Genomic DNA, 23,192 nt, shown 5'->3' on the forward strand with positions numbered 1-23,192 from the left:
ATCCGTGTCTGTGACCTTCACCTTTATCACTTGGCTGTTGTGAGGCTTGTATCATCACCTCCCATTTCTCCTACCTGTTCTGAGGTGACTTTTTTCATGGTGTCATCCACAGCAGTTTCCATTTTCCTGTTTTCCTGTAATCTGTTTTCAGCAGCTAACGTTGGAGGCTCTTCAAATCATTTTAAGTGGGAGATAATGTACATAGATCCTAAAACTTTAAGGTTAAAAGTGCAAGGGGGGGAAGGGAGAGAGGGGTGCTAATGTCAGGGTGTCCCCTTCCCCTGCTCCTTTACCCCATTGGGCCATCTCCACAGAGCCGGGGTGGTGGTGGGGGACATGACAGGGCTCAGGACGGAGGGAGCTTGCTGGCAGCAGCTTCTGTCTCAACTTGCTGATCTACTTAAAAAGGCAATGTACTTACTGGGGTCACAGTACTTAAAGGGACAATGTCTGTCTGTCTGTCTGTCTGTCTCTCTCTCACACACACACACACACACACACACACACACACACACACACACACACACACACACACACACACACACACACACACACACACACACACACACACACACACACACACACACACAAAATCTTTTTCTCTCTCTGCCATACTGTCTCCCCTCCATCCATTCCCCTGCCTTGTAGAGTATGAGGCTACATTAACAACAATGTATTACCCCCTTGAGGGCTCAGTCGAGTGCTAGTTCATCATTTAGCAGTAAGGCATTCCCTGGGAAATATCACACCCTCTGACTCCTCCACCTCAACCAAGCTTCACAATCATCATTGGTGTGTACAGTATTACATTGTTTAAAACTTATACTCGGTGTGTGTTTATATATATATATATATATACTTTTGTTTTGCAAAAAAAATTCCCTGGAACCTAACCCCCCCTTATGGGGAAATTGGATTCACTTAACATCATTTTGCTTAAAGTAGCATTTTTCAGGAACATAACTACAATGTTAAGTGAGGAGTTACTGTACAGTAGTCCCCAAAGATACTGTGTGGGGTAGCAATATATGTCACAAGCATGATGTCTAATGGCCAGTCACAACACAGGACCTCTTAATGCTGTTTTATAATTTCCCTTACATTATAGACTCTCCCTTCTCCAAGAATAGGGATGGGTTGAATTTTAGTCTTCAGATTTGCAGTGATAAGGTTAGATGAAATAATGCCCATAAGCTCTTGCCTAGCAATATGATTGTTGTTTATCATATTAACTCTGTCCTCAAAATTAAACCTCCCAACTCAAAGTCAAAATTGAATTTTTTTTCATATTTAGAAGAACAGGTCAGAGACTTCTCTCCATAACCTAAAGAATAGAAGCTTGTGACAGTCTGCATGAAAAAGTCCTCAGGGCAGACAAAAAATTGCAAAGCACTACCTATGGGATCCTCCTAGAAAGAAAAGGGCAAAGCCACTCAAGAGTAGCACTATAAGTTTCCACCATATGGGATAGATCCATCAACAATTCATCCCAGTCAGCGTTTCTAAGGCATCTGACTGATGTAAAAGAATCAGTATGATTCACGATCTTCACCCATCCTAAGGGGAAGGTCCTTTACCAATGTAGCCTGTGTTCTAAGTGCTGGCTAACAACTAGATTGACAGCAGTCTAAGGGCATGTCTACACTTACCTCCAGAGCAATCGATCCAACGGCTGTCGATTTATCGCATCTAGTGAAGACACAATAAATCGACCGCCGAGCACTCTTCCGTCGACTCCTGTCCTCTACTGGAGTGAGAATCAGAGGCGGAGTCGACGGGGGAGTGTCAGCAGTCGACCTACCACAGTGAAGACACTGCAGTAAGTAGATCTAAGTATGTCGACTTCAGCTATGTTATTCATGTAGCTGAAGTTCCATAATTTAGCTTGATCCCCCTTCTACCCACCCAGTGTAGACCAGACCTTAGAAATCTCAGGTCCCCCAACTGGCACTTTAAGGCCTTGTCTACACCATGTAAATAACCATTTTTAGACATGATTTTAGCCAAAGTCATGTTGTAATATTTTAGGAGCTTTTACATGTGTAGACAGGGGAAAATTAAATTGTGGGAGCTCTGATGGAATCCCTCTTGACCAACACACCCAGAAATGAACCAGGGACTTCCAGAGCTAAATTAGATGTATGTGTGTGGAAGGTACGTAGCACATAGTGGGTACTACTGAATAATAAACTTTCCAGAATGGTTACAAAAGCTGTAAAACACATCCACCATAGCAAAAAGCCATGGGGCCAGAGTCTGTGGACAAGCCAAATTAGTACCATAGCCAGTGTCCAGATACAGGTCAAAGTCAGGGGTCAGAGGCCAAGCGGGAGTGGATCAGTAACAGGGCTGGAGCAAGGTTGGAGTAGGGCAAGGACAAGACTGGAACGGGGCACAGGCAATGCTAGGACAGGAACAGGAACCAGATTGGGAAGCCTAGGGAGTCTAATACTGCAAGGATGTAGAAGGTTCCTGACTGGGTTCCTGACTGTTGCACAGACTGATCTGCAGCTCTGGCAGGGATGGAGAAATACCTGAGCATGGGGGTCATGTGACCAGCGTCTACTCAGGGATAGGCTGCTGTCACATGCCTGAAAACTGAGTCACTGGAGGCTCTGTGGGAAGCATAAGTTATTGCGCAGTTAACACAGCTCTGTTGGAGCAGAGTGAGCAGTCCTGGTTTGGCTGCGGGTCTGTCTCACATTAGTTTTTCTAGACCGTTAATCATTTTTGTTGCTGTCTTCTGGACTTTTTACAATTTGTTCACATCTTTCCCAAAGTGTTGTGCCCAGAATTGGACACAGTACTCCAGCTAAGGCCTTATCAGCGCTGAGTAGCAGGGAAGAATTACTTCTCGTGTCTTGCTTATAATACATCTGCTAATACATCCCAGAATTATGTTTGTTTGGTTTTTGTAACAGTGTTACATTGTTGATATATATTTAGTTTCTGATCCACTATAACCCCCAGATCCTTTGCTGCTGTATTCCTTCCTAGGAGGTCCTTTTCCATTTGTGCAACTGATTATTCCTTCCTAAGGGAAGTACTTTGCATTTGTCCTTATTGAAGTCCTCCTATTTATTTCAGACCATTTGTCCAGTTTGTTGAGATCATTCTGAATTCTAATCCTGTCCTTCAAAGTGCTTGCAATATCTCCCAGATTGGTAGCTTCCATAAACTTTGTAAGTGTACTCTCTATGCCATTATCCAAATCAATTGTGAAGATATTTAATAGAGCTGGACCCAGGACAATGTGAACCATTGATAGCTTTCTCTGAGCATAGTTTTCCAACCAGTTATGCACCCACCTTATAGTAGGTTCATCTACGCTATATTTCCCTAGTTTGCTTAGGAGAAGGTCATGTGAGACAGTATCAAAAGCCTTACCAAAGTTGAGCTATATCACATCTGCTGCTTTCTCCTAGCCACAAGGCTTCTTACTCTGTCAAAGAAGGACATTAGGTTGGTTTGACATGATATGTTCTTGACAAATCCATGTTGACTGTTACTTATGACCTTCTTATTGTCTAGATTTACAAATTGATTTGCTCCATTATCTTTCCTGTACCAAAGTTAAGATGACTGGTCTCTAATTCCCTGGTTTCTCTTTGTAGACATAGATACTATACTTGCCCTTTTCCAGTCCTCTGGGATCTCTCCTATCCTCCCATGAATTCTCAAAGACTCTTCAGCCAGTTCCTTAAGTATTCTAGGATGTATTTCATCAGGCCCCACCATCTTGAAGACATCAAACTTTTCTAAGGGATTGTCTACACTTTAGAATTTTGCAGCAGTGCAGCTGCAGCGCTGCAGTTGAGCTGCTGTAGTGCTTCAGTGAAGACAGTATCTACCCAGATGGGAGGGTTTCTCCCACTGGCATAGGTACTCCACCTCCCCGAGAGGCAGTAGGTCAATGGGAGAGCACTGTCTACACCACAGGTTAGGTCGGTATAGTTATGTGTGTCAGGGAGGGGTGTAGACCAGGACTAAGCAATTCTTAACTTGTTCTTTCCCTATTTTAGCCTCATATCCTACTCCAGGGGTCTCCAAACTATGGCCCGCGGGTCGGATCCAGCCTGGGGCTTCCATCTGTCCGGCCCTCCAACCAACAGGGGAGAAGCGAACAGCTGAGTAGGCAGGAGCAGGCAAGGAGAGGGGCGCTGGCAGCAGCTCACACCGGGCAGCAGCACAGCTGAGCTGTGCAGAGGGGTGAGTGCCCCCGGGAGCCAGTGTTCCCCCAAAAGGGGAGCCAACGTAGGGGAGAGTTGCTGCTGCAGCCGAGCAGGTACAGGGAGAAGCAAACAGTCAGGCTGCAGCTGAGTAGGCATGCCGAGCAGCAGCTCGTGCATGCGTGCGTTCATGTGTGTGTGGGGCAGGGATAGCTCAGCTGAGCTGTGCAGAGGGGTGAGTGCCCCCGGGAGCCAGTGTCCCCCCCCCCCAAAAGGGGAGCTAACTTAGGGGAGAGTCATTGCTGCAGTCGAGCAGGCACGGACCCCTGCCTTAGAGTAAAAATACAAGCCAGATGCTTAATTACATCTCCAGTAAATGGAGTAAAGAAGATGGAAATTAACAATTTCATAATGGTTAAATTTTAACTACCGGTACATCACTAATAGAACCAAACAGTATTTGTATGATACAAATGTGTGAGATTTTAGCAATAAAATAAAAAAAATGTGAAATAATTTTTAATGTATTGACAAATATTTTGTGTGATTTCACAGTACCTGCATCGATTAACCTTTTTTAACTATTTGCATATATTTTGCATATTTGCATATATATTGCATATATTTAATTTCTTTCACAGTCCTTTGGCCCCCAAAGACCCTTCAAAAATCTAATATGGCCCTTGTCTCATAAAGTTTGGAGACCCCGTCCTACTCCATTTACTATGTTCACTATGTTAGTCGTCTGATCACAGCTAACCTCTTTTGTGAAAACCGAAGTAAAAAAGGCATTTAACACTTCAGCCTTGCTTCAGTGTCTGTAATTGTCTTTCCCTTCTCCTTGAGTAATGGGCCTACTCTGTCCTTGGTCTTCCCCTTGGTTCTAATGGATTTGGAAAATATCTTCTTATTACTCTTCATGCTCCTAACTAGTTTAATCTTGTTTTGTGCCTTGGCCTTTCTACTTTTGTCCCTACATGCTTATGGTTTGGTTTTTTTTATATTAATCCTTTGTAATTTGACCTAGTTTCCACTTTTTGCGTGACTCTTTTTTGAGTTTCAGGTCAAAAATGTTGAAATTTTCCTTTTGACATTTTCAGAATGGATTGTTTCAATTGTTTTGTTTCAAAACATCTTTTCATTTTGAAATGTTATCTTTTTAAAAAAAATCAAAATCAGAATGAAATGTTTTGATTGACCCAAAATTAGCTTTTTCAACATTTTCATTTAGTGGGAAATTTCAAGTCGTTTTATTCTGATTCAGAACCAAAATAAATTTTGAAATGTCAGAACTTCCCATGGAACAGAAATTATGTGTTTCAATCAGAGCTACAGAAAACACAACATAAATGTTACCTAAAGGCTCAGTAACCTGAAGGCAAATAAAAATAACTCAAATATATTATTTAAAATAAAAATCTCATTTTTTTTAGGCCTGATTCATGATTTCTGAATGCTTGGCTAAATAAATTAAAAAGCTGATTTAACGTGGCACTGTATAAATCTTGATTTTTAATTTAATTGTATTCATCATTTCATTTTTGCCAGCCTACACGTTTAGATACTCTTAGCAAGTCTTTAAATATTGCAACATACTGTAGTAAGAAAATTACATCTGTTATTTTTTGTATTAGAAGCGGACCTGATTAGAACGAGAATACCAGAACTTTGGCAAAGTTCCAATCCTAATCAAACTCAGGGTATGGCTACACTTGCAGCTGTACGGCGCTGCCACGGGAGCGCTCCCACGGCAGTGCTTTGAAGTGCGAGTGTGGTCGTGGCGCCAGCTGCACCTCCCCGTGGGGATTAGCTTACAGCACTGGGAGCCATGCTCCCAGCGCTGGGGCACTGTTTACACTGGCACTTTGCAGCACTGTAACTTCCTGCGCTCAGGGGGGTGTTTTTTCACACCCCTGCGCGAGAAAGTTGCAGTGCTGTAAAGCGCCAGTGTAGCCAAGGCCTAACTTTGCAACTCTGACCTATTTCTAATTCACATCAGATACTGTTTTGATTTTTTTTAATATAATTTCTAACTATGTTGGTTTGATAAGCAAAGTATAATGGAATTACCTTTTCTTCTTCTATTGTGGCATAATTCTGCCAATACTGTTGGCCTCTATAAAATTTTTGTGGGCATGTGATGAGGGATTTTATGATCAGCTCTTTGTTTTCCGTAGCAAATGCTTGTATCTCTTCACTGACTTTAATTCTGTTTATGACTGTATGATAAAATATTTGTTTAAAGTCTAATCTGTGTACATGTAGGAGTTCAATATATTCATTATTTTATAGCTCTCCTTATATTTCCTCCTTTTTCATTCTATGAAGGACCCGAGAGCACAGGTAACAGATTCACAGCAGATCAGCAATTAGGCAGAAGGCAGGCAGCTGCACTGGGTTTCCGGAAGGGCGGTGGCCAGTTACAATCGGGCACAGACATTTTCTGAGCAAAGTGAAAGTGATTTTCCTCTTTCTCGTATGTGCTATGGCGACAACAAACCAGGTAAAAGATCTCCAAGAGGCTGTTATCTGTTCCATTTGCCTGGATTATTTTAACGATCCAGTGATTCTCAAGTGTGGGCACAATTTCTGCCGATCCTGCATCACTCAGTACCTGAAGGACTCCAAAAACTCCCCCTCCTATCCCTGCCCTCAGTGCAGAGAAGCCTTCGGGGAAGGAGAATTCCAGCCTAACTGGCAGCTGAGGAATGTAGTTGATGTAGCAAAAAAAATCCCAGAGCCAAGGGGGAAGAAAGCGTGTGAAAAACATGAAGAGCTTTTGAAACTCTTCTGTGAAGTGGATCAAACCCCCATCTGTCTGGTCTGCAGAGAGTCCCGCAGTCACAAAGAACACTCTGTGGTGCCTATTGAGGAGGCTGCCCTGGATTACCAGGTAATAATTAGTCATTTTTGCATTTGGAACGCAACCCAGCCAAGGTATGCTGGAACAATCAGAACAGAGCCATCTGAGAAATATAAAACCAGCAACATAATAAAACTAGCTTCCTACAATCACACGGTAGAAAAACAGAAGGGATTTTATACAGGAAGAATGTTGAGGAGACATGTTTTTAAGGCCTGCTCTATCTATGATGCTTATAGTGATCTAACGTTGTCAGTTAGGGGTGTGATTTTTTTTTTTTAAACAAAATAGTTATACCAGCAAAACCCTAGTGTGAATACAAGTTGTATAAAGGTGCCTTATGGCAGGAACGCTTGTTTCTCTTTCCATACAGGAATAAGCTATACACACTTTTTATACAGGTATAACTACACCCACACTAGCAGGGATGTATGGCTTTAATAGTACCAAGATACTTAAACGATGGTATGATTTGTGTGTACCATGCAGGGGGCAGGAAACTACAAGCTCACACAGCTTCCTCTTAACAGTTGCAAAAAATGGGGGGAAGGGAGGGCAGCAGCGTTTGTTTTTCATACAGAATGGACAAGAGTGGGGAGCTGGCCCTTTTAACAGATTTCCTGAAATTCACAGAGGCTGGGTGATCATATTTTCAAAATGAAGATCCAGGGTCCTATTGAGGGAGGAAGGAGAGGGGTTGGTTGTGGTGGTGAAGGATCAAGGAGGAGTACACCCAGGCTTTGGCAGCTGGGGAAGAGAGAAAATGATGTCTACTCCTAACCCTGTTTTCCCCCCTCAGCCCAAAGCAATACCCGCTTTCTCCCTCTCTATAATAAAAACCCAAGCCACATTAAACATCTTTTATAGAAGGGAGTTTTGAAAATGTAACTGATGTAAATTGATCACTGAGGTCGCAAGAATCAAGTAGCTTGGCTGCATTTTTTTTTCTGTAGTAAGCTGGGGGTAAAGGGGACTTAAAGATACTACATGCACACAACTTGTGTATCATTGAGTTAGTTGTTTGGAATGTGGCCCAGTGAATCATCTCATTGACTCTCCCAAACTCTCAGGCAATCCCAGTGCATAGGGGGGTGGTCAGGAATTGGTTATGCTTAGGGTAAGGGGAAGGATTATTTCTCAGGCCCACCCAGAAATGCCAAGACCAGTGATATACCAAAATGTGCCCTGCATGACAGTGTGGTTTGCAGACTGCTCAGAAAATTCATAGTGAGCACGTGCAGAGTGTGTCCACATGTGCACTGGGGGGGCAGGGGAGTGAAGCTTCAGCCAAGACCCTGCCCTAAGCTTGGTTTGTCAGTGAGGCCTAGATTCACAGAAGCACTCAGGTGCCTAAACCCCAGTTGGAGCCTCCACTGCAATTCACAAAACTCCCACAAAGCCCTACAGGCACTTAAACTTGGCCTCTGTTTTTCAATAAATAGTTCCCTTGGCACCTGTGCCATGCGCACTACTGCCCTGCTCTAGGCATCTAGGTGCGAATTATCCTCCTAAGCCCCATAGCGATTCACGATTCTGAGGAAGATCAGTGTTAGGCCACCTAACTCCTGTGTGGGGCCCAATCTGGTAGGCAACATCTGAGCACACTGGGGTGCTGGAACAATTTGTATAGTGGGGGTGCTGAGAGCCATTGAACCAACCTGTCCTGGATATGATGGAAACCACTTCAAGCCGGGGGTGCAGCAGCACCACTAGTTCCAGCACCTATGGAGCATGCCCACCTGATCAGGCCCCTGAGGTGAGTTCATGCAGAGGTGGACCCCTCTCATAACTTTTAGGGGTTAGGGTACTCACCTGGGATATGGGAAACCACCAGTTCAAGTCCCTCCTCCACCTGATGGGAAGAAGAGATTTGAACAGGGACCTGCCACCTCTCTGGGATAGTCTGATGTAGGGCTCCCTCCATCTCTCCTGTTGAAGCTGTTCCACTGGGGATAAATACTTAGAGAGTCATTTGGGCCAAAGAGAGCGCAAGAGGGAGCGATCACAAGCCTGAGAATGACTGTATAGCCAGGTGGTCAGAGTAATCACATATGTTGTTGTGTATTTAATATTCTTGAAAATTATAAATAAAACAGAGGGAAAATCCTCCAAAAAACTAAACCAGTTTTTCTTTTTTTAGGCCCAGATTCAGAGCCGTTTGGATATTTTGAAGAAAGAGAGAGGAAAGATTCTGTCATTTAAATTGAGGGGGGAAAATGAAAGCCATGAACTGCTGGTAGGTGCAGTTATTATTCTGAAGGAAATGTGCACAAAGATGTTATCTCTGTTCTGCTTTGTCTGAAGAATTGTTCCCTGCCATGAAATACTGATCCTCATTGTAAAGAAAAGCTGTTCTGGTTTAATTGAGAATAAGCAGGAAAATGGAGCATTAAAGAAAGGGGTTTTTTTTAATAATCCAAATATTTCCATTGATAATGTAATTGATTTGTTTAGCTAACAGTAGTTTAGCCTTTGAAAAATTCCAACCAGCTCTAGTTGAAAAATTAACCATAAAAATGTCCTGCAGAAAAATGGGGTTTAGTAGAAAAAAAAATTTCCCCTGGGAAAATGTCATTTCCCAAAAAAAAAAAAAATGCTTTTTTTTGACAGGAAATGTCAGAATGAACAAAAATGTTTATTTTAATTTCAAACAGATATTTTTCATTTTGGTTTTAAAAACCTGAACATTTTTCAAAAATTCTAGTTTAATTTTTATCTCTCTGTTTTCCCCTTTACTCCATTTTGCCACTGAGTACAATAAAGTGAATAATTTCTATGGGTTTTTTCCTCTTAGTTTTTCCTTTCTTTTTGCCGCTTTTTTAAAATGGGAGAAGTTTTGAAGAGTTACGGACAGAAGGGAATAAAAGAAAAACAGGGTGTGTGCGTAAATGGACATTTTAGAAAAAAAGGGGAAACAAAAATGTGAAAATTTTCTAAAAGTTATTTCAAGATATTTTTTCAAACAAATTGAAAGTTGTCCCATTTTGAACACTGAAAAATGGAAATAACTTTGAAATTTCAACATTTATTGTAAATTCCTCCCCCATTTTTTTGGCTTTAATTTCAATAGACCTAACCACAACAGGACAGTGAGGGCAGCTGCTCCATAAATCTGCTGCCCCAGAGAAAGCTGGTCACTTAAAGCCTAATCAAATCCCTAGCAAAGTCACTGGAAAGATTTCTATTGATTTCAGTGAGCTTTGGAACAGGCCCTAAGTGATATCACTGCTAGATGTTGCCATGAAGAAGATCTGGGTTCTAAATATGATGTAAGTTACTTGCTCCGAGGGTATCAGGTGCTAGAGAGTGCTCCAGAAAGAGCATGAATTGGTGGGCTTCTGTCCAGTTCACATACACATGTTTCTAAGTGCCCTGCAAACTCAGATTTGCACATGCAAATAGGTGTCTTGCCAGCCACCCAATTTGTGGGCAGAATTCCTGTGTGGATTAAAACTGGAGATTTATGATGTGACCAAATGTATGTATCTTAAACTGTCCATTCAAAACTTATCTGAGCAATTGCTGGTGCTCTAATTTTCAAGCCTGTTTTAGAAACATGGCCCTAAACATCTAGGTGTATTTTGTTGAGAGCATCTATTCCCCAATTCAAATCTAGTGCTTCTTAGTTTGGGTTCTCTTTGCTCCCCAGAAGTAATAATTTTCTGTCTAGTTCTAGATCCCACACTTGTTGTCCTTCTTGTTATTAGAAGGATCTGGTTTTCTAGAATATTCTAACAATGCAAGATACATTCATATTCTAAACACCAGTTAGGACTCTTGAAAATCTATTGGAAAAACCATCTGTCTACTGAGCATAGAGTATGTTCTCCATAAAATGTCAGAAGTTAAATTTGATGGGGTTGCAATGACATGCTTCCATGTGTATACATAAGTCTTTATAAAATATCCCATGATTCACTCCATGTTCCTGGCCTTGACCTGTGCTTTCCCTGTTTATCTCTTCATTTCAGAAACAACTACAAACTGAGAAGCAGAAGATTGTGTCAGAATTTCAGCGACTGCGCCAGTTTCTGGAGGAACAAGCACGACTCCTGCTGGTTCAGCTGGAAGAGCTGAATACGGAAATTGAAAAAAGGAGGGAGAAGTATGTTGCCAAACTATCTGAAGAAATATCCTCTTTCAGTCACCTGATCAGTGAGATGGAGCAGAAATGCCAGCAGCCAGCGAGTGAATTCCTGCAGGTGAGACAGTTAGAAATACCCCAGAACCTTTCACAGGGCAAGAGAGTCTCCTAACCCTTCACTTTTGGAGTGTAGGAGTGAAAGGTCAGAACATACAGTATTGCTAAAATATACATGATTTTTCCTTTAGGGCTTGATAAAATACCCATTAAAGTCAATGGAAATATTCTTCTTCAGTACAATGGGCATTGGATCAAGTCCTAAATAAAGAAAATTCTTCGTTTGAATTCTAGTGGGAGAAGATGCCTCCAAAACCGGCAAACTCCAGACTCTGTTCTCCCTGTGTCCTAATGCAAGCACAAAGGGAAATTCAATAAATTTAGAAGGTGGCAAATTCAAATGAACACGTTTTCTCACATCATGTAATTAGACTGTGGAACTCATTGCCACCAGATGTCATTGAGACCAAGCATTTAGCAAAACTCAAAAAGTGATCGGATATTTATATGGATAACAAGAATATGCAGCGTGATATTAAACCTCATGCTGCATTGCTTCAGCCAGTTGCTAACTATTAGAGAGCAGGATGAGAATGTGGGGGGCAGATTATCTTACATTTTCCTCTGAAGCATCTGGCACTGTCCATCTTTGGAGACAGAATAGTGATTAGATGGGACCTCAGGTCTGATCCAGTCTGGCATTTTCTGTGTTCCAAACACTAACTCCAAAAGATGAAAGATGGGACTATTTCATTATGGAAATAGCCAAGATTGAGCTGAGTTTCCATTTTAAACCTGATTTTGACACACTTCCTACGTACCACAAAAAAGGGAAAATATTGGCCTCAAAATTGATGATGAGCTCTGAGGCTGTGGTGATTTTCTCTGCCAGAACTGAAGTTAGTTAGGGAAGCTGTTCATTACTTATGGTAACCTGAAAGTGTAAGTAGTCGTTAGAATTCCAAAAGACTTCTAATGATTTTAATTTTCAAAAAATGCCTCTAACTAGCAAACAAGAAAGAAGGTGAGAAATAAAATGTAGCACCCTGGACTTCTCTAGCTGATATCTAGGGTCAAATTCTCTGTTGCAACCAATATCTGGTGTGAGCAGCATTCTTCACTCCTCAGGTCTCCTGCATTGAACCTGGGGTGAATGTCCCTCTGTTACTCTGTACCCCACAGTCATTGTTCTCACCCAGCCCCAGTTTCCTGTGGCTGTCAAGTCCACAGGATGGGCCTTCAGAATGCTTGTGGGCGAGTGCGGAGAGAGTTTACAGCATGAGGGCAGCACGGATTGGGGGTATCCCTCCCTCTGGCCCCCCTGGAGTCTGCAGGAGGGGATCTTCTCCACTCCTGTGAGTGTTCGGGAGATCCTTGTTCAACACATCACAAGACTGAGCCCTCGGATTCCATGTGCCGGGTGGCTATTCAAATGTTGTTACACAAAGAGCTAGTGTGCCTCCACATATAAACTTCCTGAACTTACAGGCCCAGATCCTGAAGTTACAGCACTTTTCCAAAGGAGCAAAGGCAGCACGTTCAAAGTTTTTGTTTGTGTTAATAAATAACAAATTATTTCACTTAGAACCTCAAACTGTGAAGACAAAGTGAGTCCTCTCCAGAGCAGGAGAGATCCTTAGTATGTGATATAGGATTGAATTTCCTTTTATCTTTCTCCTCTAGGACATCAAAGGCACCTTGAGGAGGTAGGTGGCTCTTTCTTGCCCTCCCTTTCACTTCACAATGCAGGGAAGGGATTTTGGACATAAGACATTGCTCCCCATGGTCCAGAAGTGCAGAGTGTGGGGCTGGTTCCCAATCTCCCTCTATTAAATCTAATCTTGGGGCTCTTGTATCAGAGGGGTAGCCGTGTTAGTCTGGTTCTGTAAAAGCAGCAAAGAATCCTGTGGCACCTTATAGACTAACGGACGTTTTGCAGCATGAGCTTTCGTGGGTGAATACCCACTTCGTCGGATGCAAGACTTGCATCCGACGAAGTGGCTATTCACCCACGAAAGCTCATGCTGCAAAACGTCCGTTAGTCTATAAGGTGCCACAGGATTCTTTGCTGCTTGGGGCTCTTGTCACTTTTACTAGACTCCAGAGTAGACCAGCCTGAGAAGAGTTATTTGCCAGCAAAGAGGGTTGTTATTTATAGTGTAGTTGGTGGAATGGAGACCTCAGGGGATTGGGGATGGAGAATGTGGGTTTGTTTGTTTTTTTCATTTCTAGGTCATAGACTCCAAACTCCACCTAGGTTGGTAGTGATGGAAAGTTGGTGCCATCTGCTGATTATTCAATGAGCTGTTTATTAATCGTGTCTTATTATGCAGTGAGCTCTATCCATGTGCTGGGTGTGGCAACAGAGATCATGGAAGAGACATTCCCTGCTCTAAGGAGTATATAATGTGCTATTATCAGTAGTACCGTGGCGGTGCCCAGAGACTCAAGGCAAAACCAGGGCCCAACATGCTGGGTGCTGCACAGACAGAGACAGTCCCTGCCCAAAGGAGTTTGTCTCTTGTGTCTATTTAGATTATAAAGGGCAGCGGGAGGAAGGATTAAAATCAATTTAAGGGGACATTCAATAAAGACAAAGTGCTGCACGTTGGAAGGAAAAATCAAATGTACAACTACAAAATGGGGAATAAGTGGGGAGGCAGCAGTACTGTGGAAAAACATCTGGGGGTTGAAGTGGGTCACACAGTGAAGGAGGCAGCAGTGTGATGCTGCTGTGAAAAAGGCAGATGTCATTGTGGGATGTTGTCCCAGGTTGCTGTATTCACCGCAGGTGCTGCCTCCTCCTGGCTGCTCTGGGGATTAGCTCTTCCAGGGCCAACCTCTCCCCTTGGGTCCCCCACCCCCCATTGTCTCTGTTATGCTGCAGCCTCATCTCTCGCTCCAGGAGCTGCAGCTTCCTCTTCCTGACTCTGCCTCCAGCCAGGTCACTAAACGGTTTCCCCTTCTGGGGGGCAGTGGCTCACTGGTCCCACTGCCCAGGCAATGCTCCTCCATCAGTGGCTGGTAAGGGAACTTGAGCCCACCCACTGCTCCAGGGCCCAGCCCAGGGACCCTGCCACATGCAGGCAACGTCTGCTCGCTCCCTGGGCTGCTTCCCACTCCCTTCCCACAGGCCTTCGTCTCCCCCCTGCTCTCTGACGGGGGTTAGACCAGGTGACCCTGGCAGTCCCCTCTAGCCCTGTGAGTCTAACACTCCCTCCCCCAGGGCCCGGCTCCCAGCAGGCTGTTCTCTGCCTGGGTCCCCTCCTGCCCTGTCGAGTGCACAGAGGGGGGCTGCAGACTTCCTCACTGCAGCCAATTTCTGTTGCCACCTGCCTGGCTTTGCACGAGCCCAGCCCCCACCTGCTCAGCTGAGCTTCATCATCCAGCCAGGGGTCACTGCTCTGGCCTGAACCCCCTGTGTGTGGCCTGTCTCCCCAATCTCCTCGTTCTCTGCTTCCTTCACCCTTTCCGGGGGCTGATGTGGGGTGAACACCCAGCACAGGTGTGTTAACAGGAGGGTCAGGGTAAGACACAGGAGGACGTTGTTCCCCCCTTCTTGCCACAGTGAGGCCTCAGCTGGAAAACTGTGTCCAGTTTTGGGCATCGCACTTTCAGAAAGATGTGGAGAAATTGGAGAGAGTTCAGAGCAGAGCAACACAAATGATCAGAGGCTTAGAATGGATGAGCTGTGAGGAAAGGTTGAAATAAATGGGTGTGTTTAGTCTAGAGAAGACTGAGGCAGGGCCTGATAACAGTCTCCAGGTCTGTCTGAGGCTGTTCTGCAGAGAGCGGTGACCAGTTGTTCTTCACGTCCCCTGAGGGCAGAACAAGGAGGAATCAGTTTAATTTGCCACAAGGGAGATTTACATCAGTGCGACGGGTTCCCGGGGTGCAGCCTGGCCTGTGGCACTGCTGAGCCCTCCAGATCCCCAGCCTGGGCTGCCTCTCGCCCCGTGATGCTGATGTCGAGCTACAAGCCTGACAGGCCCTGTGCTGACACAGACACCTACGGGCAGGGACCCGCCCAGCCGTGTTACATGGCTCATCTCCCAGCCATTGACGAACCAGCAATAGAAGGCACCAGCCAGTTCCCTCCAGCTCCAGCCCTGCCCCCCAGAACTGCACCGACTCCCCACTGCTCCCGGCTCCCTGGGCAGTGCCAGTTCATTCAGTAGTTTTCTGTCCCTAAGTGTGGGGTGGACACACACTGGCCTTTGTAAGCTGAGAACCCCTATGCTAGTGGACTGACCATTGTATGTATCCAAAGAACTAAATAATAACATAAATTATCTTTGAAATGGGTTAGTGGGTCTCACTCCAGGTCCTGGTACAATGGGCATCTACATCACCACAAGGATTGTCACTAATTATCTCCCTTCAGTGGTGTACAGGATATAAGCCAGGGGATCCTGCTTACCCACACGGACAATACAAGACCAAGGGGATGTTTAGTGTAACTGAAAGGCAACTAGTGTAAAGCTGAGAAAAGGAAATACTTGTTTGGTTTTTTTTACACAATTCATTATTAACCTGTGGAACTCATTGCCACCTGGTATTACTGAGTTTCATAAATGCATAAAGTTGAAGGCCAGAAAGGACTGTAAGTTCATCATATCTTGCCTCCTGTATATCACAGCACAGGCTCCGACTTTCTCATTCCTCGGGGGGGTTTGACCCCGGCTTGGCCCTGGGCCCTGCCCCACTCCACTCCTTCCCCTAAGGCCCCGCACCAGCTCTTCCTGCCCTGCCCAGCCTCTACCCACCCTTGCTCCACCCCCACTTCCCCCAGCGCATCCTGCCCATTGCTGAACAGCTGATCCCCAGTGGGTGGGAGGTGCTGGGAGGCAGGAGGAGAAGCTGATCGGCAGGGCCTGCTAACAGGCAGGAGGCACGGAGGGGGGACTGATCTGTGGGGCTGCTGGTGGGTGCTGAGCACCCACTATTTTTTTTTCCATGGGTGCTCCAGCCCGGGAGCACCCATGGAGTCGGTCCCTATGTATCACAGGTCCTTAAATTTCACCCAGTTATTCCTATGTTCAGCCCAATAACTTGTAGTTGACTATATCCTAGCTTGCGTTGACTAAAGCACCTTCCAGAAAGTCATTCAGTCTTGATTTGAAGACATCAACAGACAGTAACGCTTGAAACTCCCTAGAAGTGGGGGGGCTGCCAGCGTCCAAATCATGGTCCCACCCCTGCTCCGCCTCTTCCCCCGAGACCCTGCCCTCCGTTCGCTCCTCTCCGCCCCCGCCCCCATCACTTGCTTTTAAGGCAGGGACCAAGGGAGAGAGCAGAGCTCTCCCACTTTTAAAAGTGATGGGGCCATGGCCCCCGTGTTCTGGCATCCCTGTCAAGAGATGGAGAATCCACCACTTCCCTTGGCAGTTTCTTTCACTGGTTAATCCACCCACACTCTTAAAAATGTCTGTCTGATTTCCCACTTCAATTTCTCTGGCTTCAGCTTCCAGCAATTGGTCCTTGTTGTGCCTTTCTTTGCTAAATTGAGGAGCCTTTTAGTACCAAGTCTATTCTCCCCATGAAGGTATTTATACTCCATACTCAAGTGCCCGGGTTCTCTCAGTGCAAGGCATTTTCACCAGCCCTCAAATCAGTTTTGTGGGTCTTCTCTGCACCATCTCCACTTTTTCAACATCCATTTTAAAATGGGGACACCAGAACTGGATGCAGTTTTCCAATATCAGTCTCACCAAAATGAAGGGGAAGCTTGTAGTATCCAAGCTGGCATTGGACCTATTCCTGGGGCAATAGAGAACGTAATCCTCCAGGGTCTGCTGAGCTACAGCCATTCACTAGAATAAAATACATTTTAGTAAAACACAAATATGAACAAACTCCACAGCGAATAACACTGGGTTTTTCTTCAGATGTGAGAGGGAGAAGTTTCAGAACCCAGGGGCCTTGTCTTCTGAACTGAAATGGAGAATCTGGGAATCTTCTCAAAGAAATGCATCTCTGGGGACCATAATGAAGAAATTCAAAGGTAATAAACAGTCACCTGGGGAATTTTCTCACCTATATTACACTGATAATAGACAGAGCTGGGGAAATCTCTTAGGGACAATGATTGTGGATGGAGATAGTCAACTAATCATTTGGAACCTATGAATTCTCTACTCAGCTCTCAATGCAGCAAATACACACTGGGTTAGGGTCCTAAATTCAGGCTCCCTAGGGAGTTTCCTTTCTTAGCAGCTATGAACATTAACCTGAGCTTGAGCCTCCTCCTGAATTAACTGTTTTTGAAGTATGTTTGTTTGGACTTTTTGTCTGCAAGGCGTCCTGTGTCGTCATAGTCCCTCTCTTGCTTTAGAGCAGGGGTGGGGAACCAGGGCTGGCTATAGGATTTTTGCCACCCCAAGCAAAAAAAAAAAAAAAAAAAACAACCCTCCGAGAGCGCAAGTGCCGAAGCAAAAAAAAAAAAAAAGGTTGCTGGAATGCCGCCCCTGAAATTGTGCCGCCCCAAGCACGTGCTTGGTTTGCTGGTACCTGGAGCGAGTCCTGTGGGGAACCTTTCTTCTATCACGGGCCATTGACCCACAGAAAAAAATCACTCGCGGGCCACTCACTCACGGGGAGGCAGAGAGGGGGCGTGGAAGCTTGGGGCTTCCCCCCACAGGACACTGAGCCGGCGCTCCCAACTCCAGCCCCATGGGAGGTGTAGAGGAAATGGTGCTGGAACAATTTTTACAGTGGGGGTGCTGAAAGCCAGTGGTCCCCAAACTTTTTATCTGGCACCCCCCCCTTATCCCTGTCTGTGCCCCCTCTCCCCAGAGCTGGGGCCAAGACTGGGCTGTGGCTCCGGGAAGTGGGAGGGCAGGATGCAGACAGGGGTAAGGGGGCTGAGGCTGGGACCACAGCTGGGGGCGTGAGCAGAGCCCCGGGTGCGGGGTGAGCGGGGCCAGCAGATGGGACCCTGCCTGCAGCACCGGGGAGGAGTCCCGGGGGGGTTCCCTCAGCTAGCCAGGGCACTTGCGGCTCCAGCCCCGTGGCAGGGGAGAGGTGTGGCACTGCAGGCTGGATGAAATTTAGCAACAAGCCGGATCTGGACTGCAGGCCGTAGGTTCCCCACCCCTGCTTTAGAGATTCTCCACCTTTTATTCTTCTGAGCTGGAGATAATGAGACCACCAGGGCTGTCAGGAAGGATGAGCCAGTTTTACTAAGTACTAGTGGTACAGGGGCAGATTTAAAGCTGATTGAATGCTAACCAGTGAAAAAGGTTTTATGTATTGGTCTGTCGGTGAATTATGTGTTGTTTTCAGAGGGTTTGTCTACACAGCAAACAAACACCTGTGGCTGGCCCGTGTCCACTGACTCAGGCTCAGAGGTTCGGGCTTGGGCTGGAACCTGGGCTCTGCAACCTTCTCCCGTCACAGGGTCCCGGAGCCCAGGCCTCTGCCCAAGCCCGAGTATCTACACCGCAATTAAACAGCCCCATTGCCCGAGCCCCAAATCAGCTATCGTGGGCCAGCCACAGGTGTTTAATTGCTGTGTAAAACATCTCTGGGTCTGTCATGTAGTCTTAGGTCATGTCCTTAGCTTTTAATGTTTGTGGTTATTTATTAGTGATGTGTGTAATGGTTTGTATTGGTCTGAATTGGACTTAATCTTCTTAACTATAACTTAATAAAGTTTTTCTTTTCATTTTGTTTTTGTGTTAGAACATTAACAATGTGAATATATTAATAAACACGACAACATGACAACGTGACATTCAATCTTTTTCACCCATTTCTTTCTCTAGACTCACTGTCGTCTAGACAGCGGTTGGACAAAGGTAAATTTCTGGGACCAAAGGGGGACTGAAAAGTTTCATATGAATTGTGGTGGCTCATTGGCAGCCCCATAGTTCAGGTTTTATTTCAATTTTGCATTTGAGAGGAGCTGAACACCGTATTACTGGTGGCTGCCCAGATCTTTCATAAAAACGGAAAAGTAGATTGTTTTCTCTATTATGATTTAGAATTTTTAAATAGTGGTTGTGTTAAGCAGATGGGCTGGGGTGGGGGAGAGGAGACAAGCAGTGGATCTCCACAGAGATCTAAGAGTTTTAAAATGTGCCTTTTTGAAAATCAGAGAGGAACATCTCACCTCATTCTCAGAACTCTTTATGCACATACATCACATCCCCTGGCAATATTATTAGTAGTAGTAAATGCATAAGTGGTACAATGAAGAATGGGAAAATTTAACATACAAAAATTTAAATTAGAGAGATAAAACAGAAATGTACAAGTCAAAAAAATGTTAAAAATGTCAAAAGGGCTTAGGTAGGCATATTATCAGACGTGAACTCTCACAAATTGATTGTGAGAGATGCGATTTCTGAGTAAAATTAAGCCTCACTCATGATTTTGCAATAGAGCTGTGGCAGAAAAAAAATCCTGACATTTGAGAGTTCTAAAAATGAGGCTAATTTTACTTGCACATCCCATCAGCTGCTGTGGTAGCGGCTGGGGCTCCTGCTGCCAGCCACCCCAGTACAGGTGCTCCCCTGGGAAGTGGGAGAGGGGACCCCACTGTAGTCCCCCAGGCCTAGAGAGGGTGAAGAACCCTAGGAGGAGCAGAGGTGAGGCTGGGAGGGCTTTATTATAGCCTGGTGGCTGCAGGGGGCCTGAAGTGAGCAGGGGGCTGTTGGGCTGGGGAGCTGTATTGATGGTGAGTTCTGAGCAGATCGGGTGAGTGCTGAGAGGGTGAACTGAGAGCAGGGTGATAAGGGTGTTGAACTGATGGGACAGTGATGATGGGGGCTGGGGGACTGAATTGGGGGGGGTTGGATGGGGACAGACCTGATGGGGTCTTGGGCACAGGATTAATTGCTGGGCAGGAGATGGGCAGATGTGAATGTGAGAGGTCCAGCAGCAGGAGCCAAAATCCCCTTCTCCAGTGCATGTGGGAGAGTGGGCAAAACTAATTGTCATATGCGCACACCCTGGGGAGGGGCCAGGGGAGTTCAAACATCAAGAGACTGAGCTAAAAACTACAATAGAATCCTTTTTAAAAATGTCCTGATTTTTGGTCCAATCTCATGAGAGTTGATCTCTTGAAGTTGGCAATACTGTATTAGCCATTGCGTGGCCATGGGGCCAGCAGTGTGGGGTTTGGAAAGTCCCCCTGATAGACCAGCACAAGACGAGCAGCCATGCAGGAAGTGTGCAGTGTCCTCACCCACATCACAGCTACACAGAGTCATGGAGGGCCAGTGGTGTCTCTATAAAAGCAGTTTTTCTAGTGCTCAGCTGCCTGATCGTTAGGAGGGAGGGGGCTCTGCAAGGAGACGGGCTGTGAAGAGTTGCATAATTCAACAGGGGGACTTTGAATTCCCTGTAATCTGCTGGGAGCCTCCTATGATGCCAGGATCTCTAATCACACCTGTGGGGAGAGGTGGGTGTGGATGGGGAAAGATTCCATGGGCCTGATCAGGGGCGGCTCTAGACATTTCGCCGCCCCAAGCACGGCGGCATGCCGCAGGGGTGCTCTGCCGGTCACCGGTCCCGCAGCTCCGGTGGACCTCCCGCAGGCATGCCGCCGAAGGCACCCTGCCTGCCGCCCTCCCGGCGACCAGCAGAGCGTCCCCCGCGGCATGCCGCCCCAAGCACGCGCTTGGCGTGCTGGGACCTGGAGCCACCCCTGGGCCTGATTGTCAGGCCCTTTTGTGATGCTGTGTCAGAGCAAAGGGGCCTTAATGTGCATGGAAACAGCCTTCAGAAAATAGCTCCGGTGCCAGGGAGCCCCCCTCTCCCCCAGTCCGTGTGAAGATGGCACAGGGGCTCTACAGGAACTCCGATCCCAGTCATTATTGTAGCAGTGGGTTGGGGCCATGCTGGGGCCCAGGGCTGTGCCTAGGGGGGTGCGGGATCTGGGACGGAAGTGACAGATTTGTTTCTTCCGGGACCAACTGTGCTGGCAAATTGCACTGGCCTGCAGGGCCCCCCAAAGTGTGAGGCCTGGAGTGGTTGCCCCGATTTGCCCTACCCAAGGGACGACTCTGCTAGGGGCATAGACAGGATGCATCACACTATGGCTGCTGTCTGCTTTGCCGCCCTGAGGCCCCTGTAACTAGGGGTGTGAATCCCCCCTGAACATGGCTGAGATCTCAGCGCTGCTCCCCATGAAGAGCTGGGTAAATCCTGGAGGCAGGAGGTTGCCTGATTCACTCTCCAGCTCAGGCAGGTTCTGCACCGACATGATCAGACCCTCCCCCAGGGCTGAGCTCTGCCCCTCACGCTCTAATTCTCTCTCTGCAGCGAACGTGACTCTGGATCCAGACACGGCCCATCCCAACCTCATCCTGTCTGCGGATCAGAAACGTGTGAAATGGGGAGACACAGGGCAGGATCTGCCCGACAACCCTGAGAGATTTGACACTGAGCTCTGCGTGCTGGGCTGTGAGGGATTCACCTCGGGCAGACACTACTGGGAGGTGGAGATGGAGGGGAGGGGACTCTGTGCTGTGGGGGTGGCCAGAGGGTCTGTGAGCAGGAAGGGACAGATCAACTTTACCCATGAGCAGGGGATCTGGGCTGTGCAGGGTGGAGGAGATCGGTACCGGGCTCTCACATCCCCTCAGCAGTTCATCCCCTTGTCCCTGAGCCGGGCACCCCGCAGGATCCGGGTTTATCTGGACTGTGAAGGAGGGCGGGTGGCGTTTTTTGATGCTGGTTGCGGGGACCCGATCTTCACTTTTCCGCTGGCCTCTTTCGCCGGGGAGAGAATTCGCCCATTTTTCTGGGCTGTTGTTAGTGTGCGGCTCCTCTAGCCCCCACCCCCTGATCTCTATGACCTGTAGGACTCAGCCAGCCAGTCTCCCTCCACACAGAGGGCTGAAGGGGGAGTGATGCTCTACCCATAGCTCTCTGGCTGTGGAGCTCTGTCTGAGGCACTCTATGCTCCTAGGAGGCCATCTCTGTGTGGAATGTGGGGGGGCGGGTTCATCCAAGGAAGGAGGGAGCCACCTGTGGGAGAGGGACCCAGCTGAGGGCCAGGGAGAGACCCCTCAACTGGGGGCAGGGGAGCAGTGGGAGGCCTGGTTGAATGAGGGGGGTGGGGTAGAGCAGGGGGAAACCTGGCTGCAGAGGCTGGAAGGGCAGTGCAGGGGTGTTTAAAATCACGTGAGCTGGTCGTTATTTAGCCACAACCAGCTAATATATATTTAAATACAACTGTTAGCGTGTATGAGGTGCAAAGGCTGGAATTTCCAAAAGAACCGACGTGACGTAAGACTCATTGATTTTCAATGGAACTTGTACTGCTAAGTAACTTAGGCTGGGATTATCAAAAGCACCTAGGTCATATTTATCATTGTGTTAGTTTAAATGTGTTCATATATTTTCTAGAATAAGGCATTTTCCCAGTGTAGGCAAACTGCTTGTGATCTCCTGTTCTCCTTATTAAAGTCCCACAGCGGCAGGGGTGGCTCTAGGTATTTTGCTGCCTCAAGCACGGCAGGCAGGCTGCCTTCGGGGGCATGCCTGTGGGAGGTCCTCCGGTTCTGCAGCTTCGGCATACCTGCCGCCGAAATCGCAGGACCGGTGGACCTCCTGCAGGCAAACCACCGAAGGCAGCCTGCCTGCCACCCTCACAGCGACCGGCAGGGCGCCCCCCACGGCTTGCCACCCCAGGCACATGCTTGGCGTGCTGGGGCCTGGAGACGTCCCTGCCCAGCGGATGCACCTGAGAGGGAAATGTGTCTGTTAAAACTTTCTGGAAAATTCCGGTTTGCTTTGTGAGATGTATTTTGAGATAGAAACAAAAGGTTGGTTTCCGCATGGATTTTGCCAAAATAAATTTAAAATGAACAGAGCCCTGAAAGCCCAGTCAGTTCCCTTGTGTCTGCTGCCAAATATAATATATAAAGGCAAAAATAGATGAGCAATATAGGATTGATGCAAAATATGTCAGTGATGCTGAAGTTCCATCATGCACTGGATTTCCCACTAGATCATCGCTTCCATCCCCATTATATCATTAAGTAAATAATCTAACTGGAAGTGTGGG

The 23,192-nt window shown here is 46.6% G+C and overlaps 1 protein-coding gene across 1 annotated transcript; it reads left to right on the forward strand.

Annotated features, from left to right (window-relative positions):
- Nucleotides 1-6,644: 6,644 nt before the first annotated feature.
- LOC120392423 (E3 ubiquitin-protein ligase TRIM41-like) lies at nt 6,645-22,369 on the forward strand. The gene is made up of 7 exons (XM_039517175.1): nt 6,645-7,062; nt 9,173-9,268; nt 11,004-11,234; nt 12,857-12,879; nt 17,062-17,177; nt 18,940-18,972; nt 21,443-22,369. Exons 1-7 carry the CDS (start codon nt 6,655-6,657, stop codon nt 21,952-21,954), a joined length of 1,419 nt encoding a protein of 472 aa, XP_039373109.1. The 5' UTR covers nt 6,645-6,654; the 3' UTR covers nt 21,955-22,369.
- Nucleotides 22,370-23,192: the final 823 nt, after the last annotated feature.

Source organism: Mauremys reevesii, unplaced genomic scaffold (genome assembly GCF_016161935.1).
Source record: "Mauremys reevesii isolate NIE-2019 unplaced genomic scaffold, ASM1616193v1 Contig1, whole genome shotgun sequence".
Lineage (NCBI taxonomy): Eukaryota > Metazoa > Chordata > Testudines > Geoemydidae > Mauremys > Mauremys reevesii.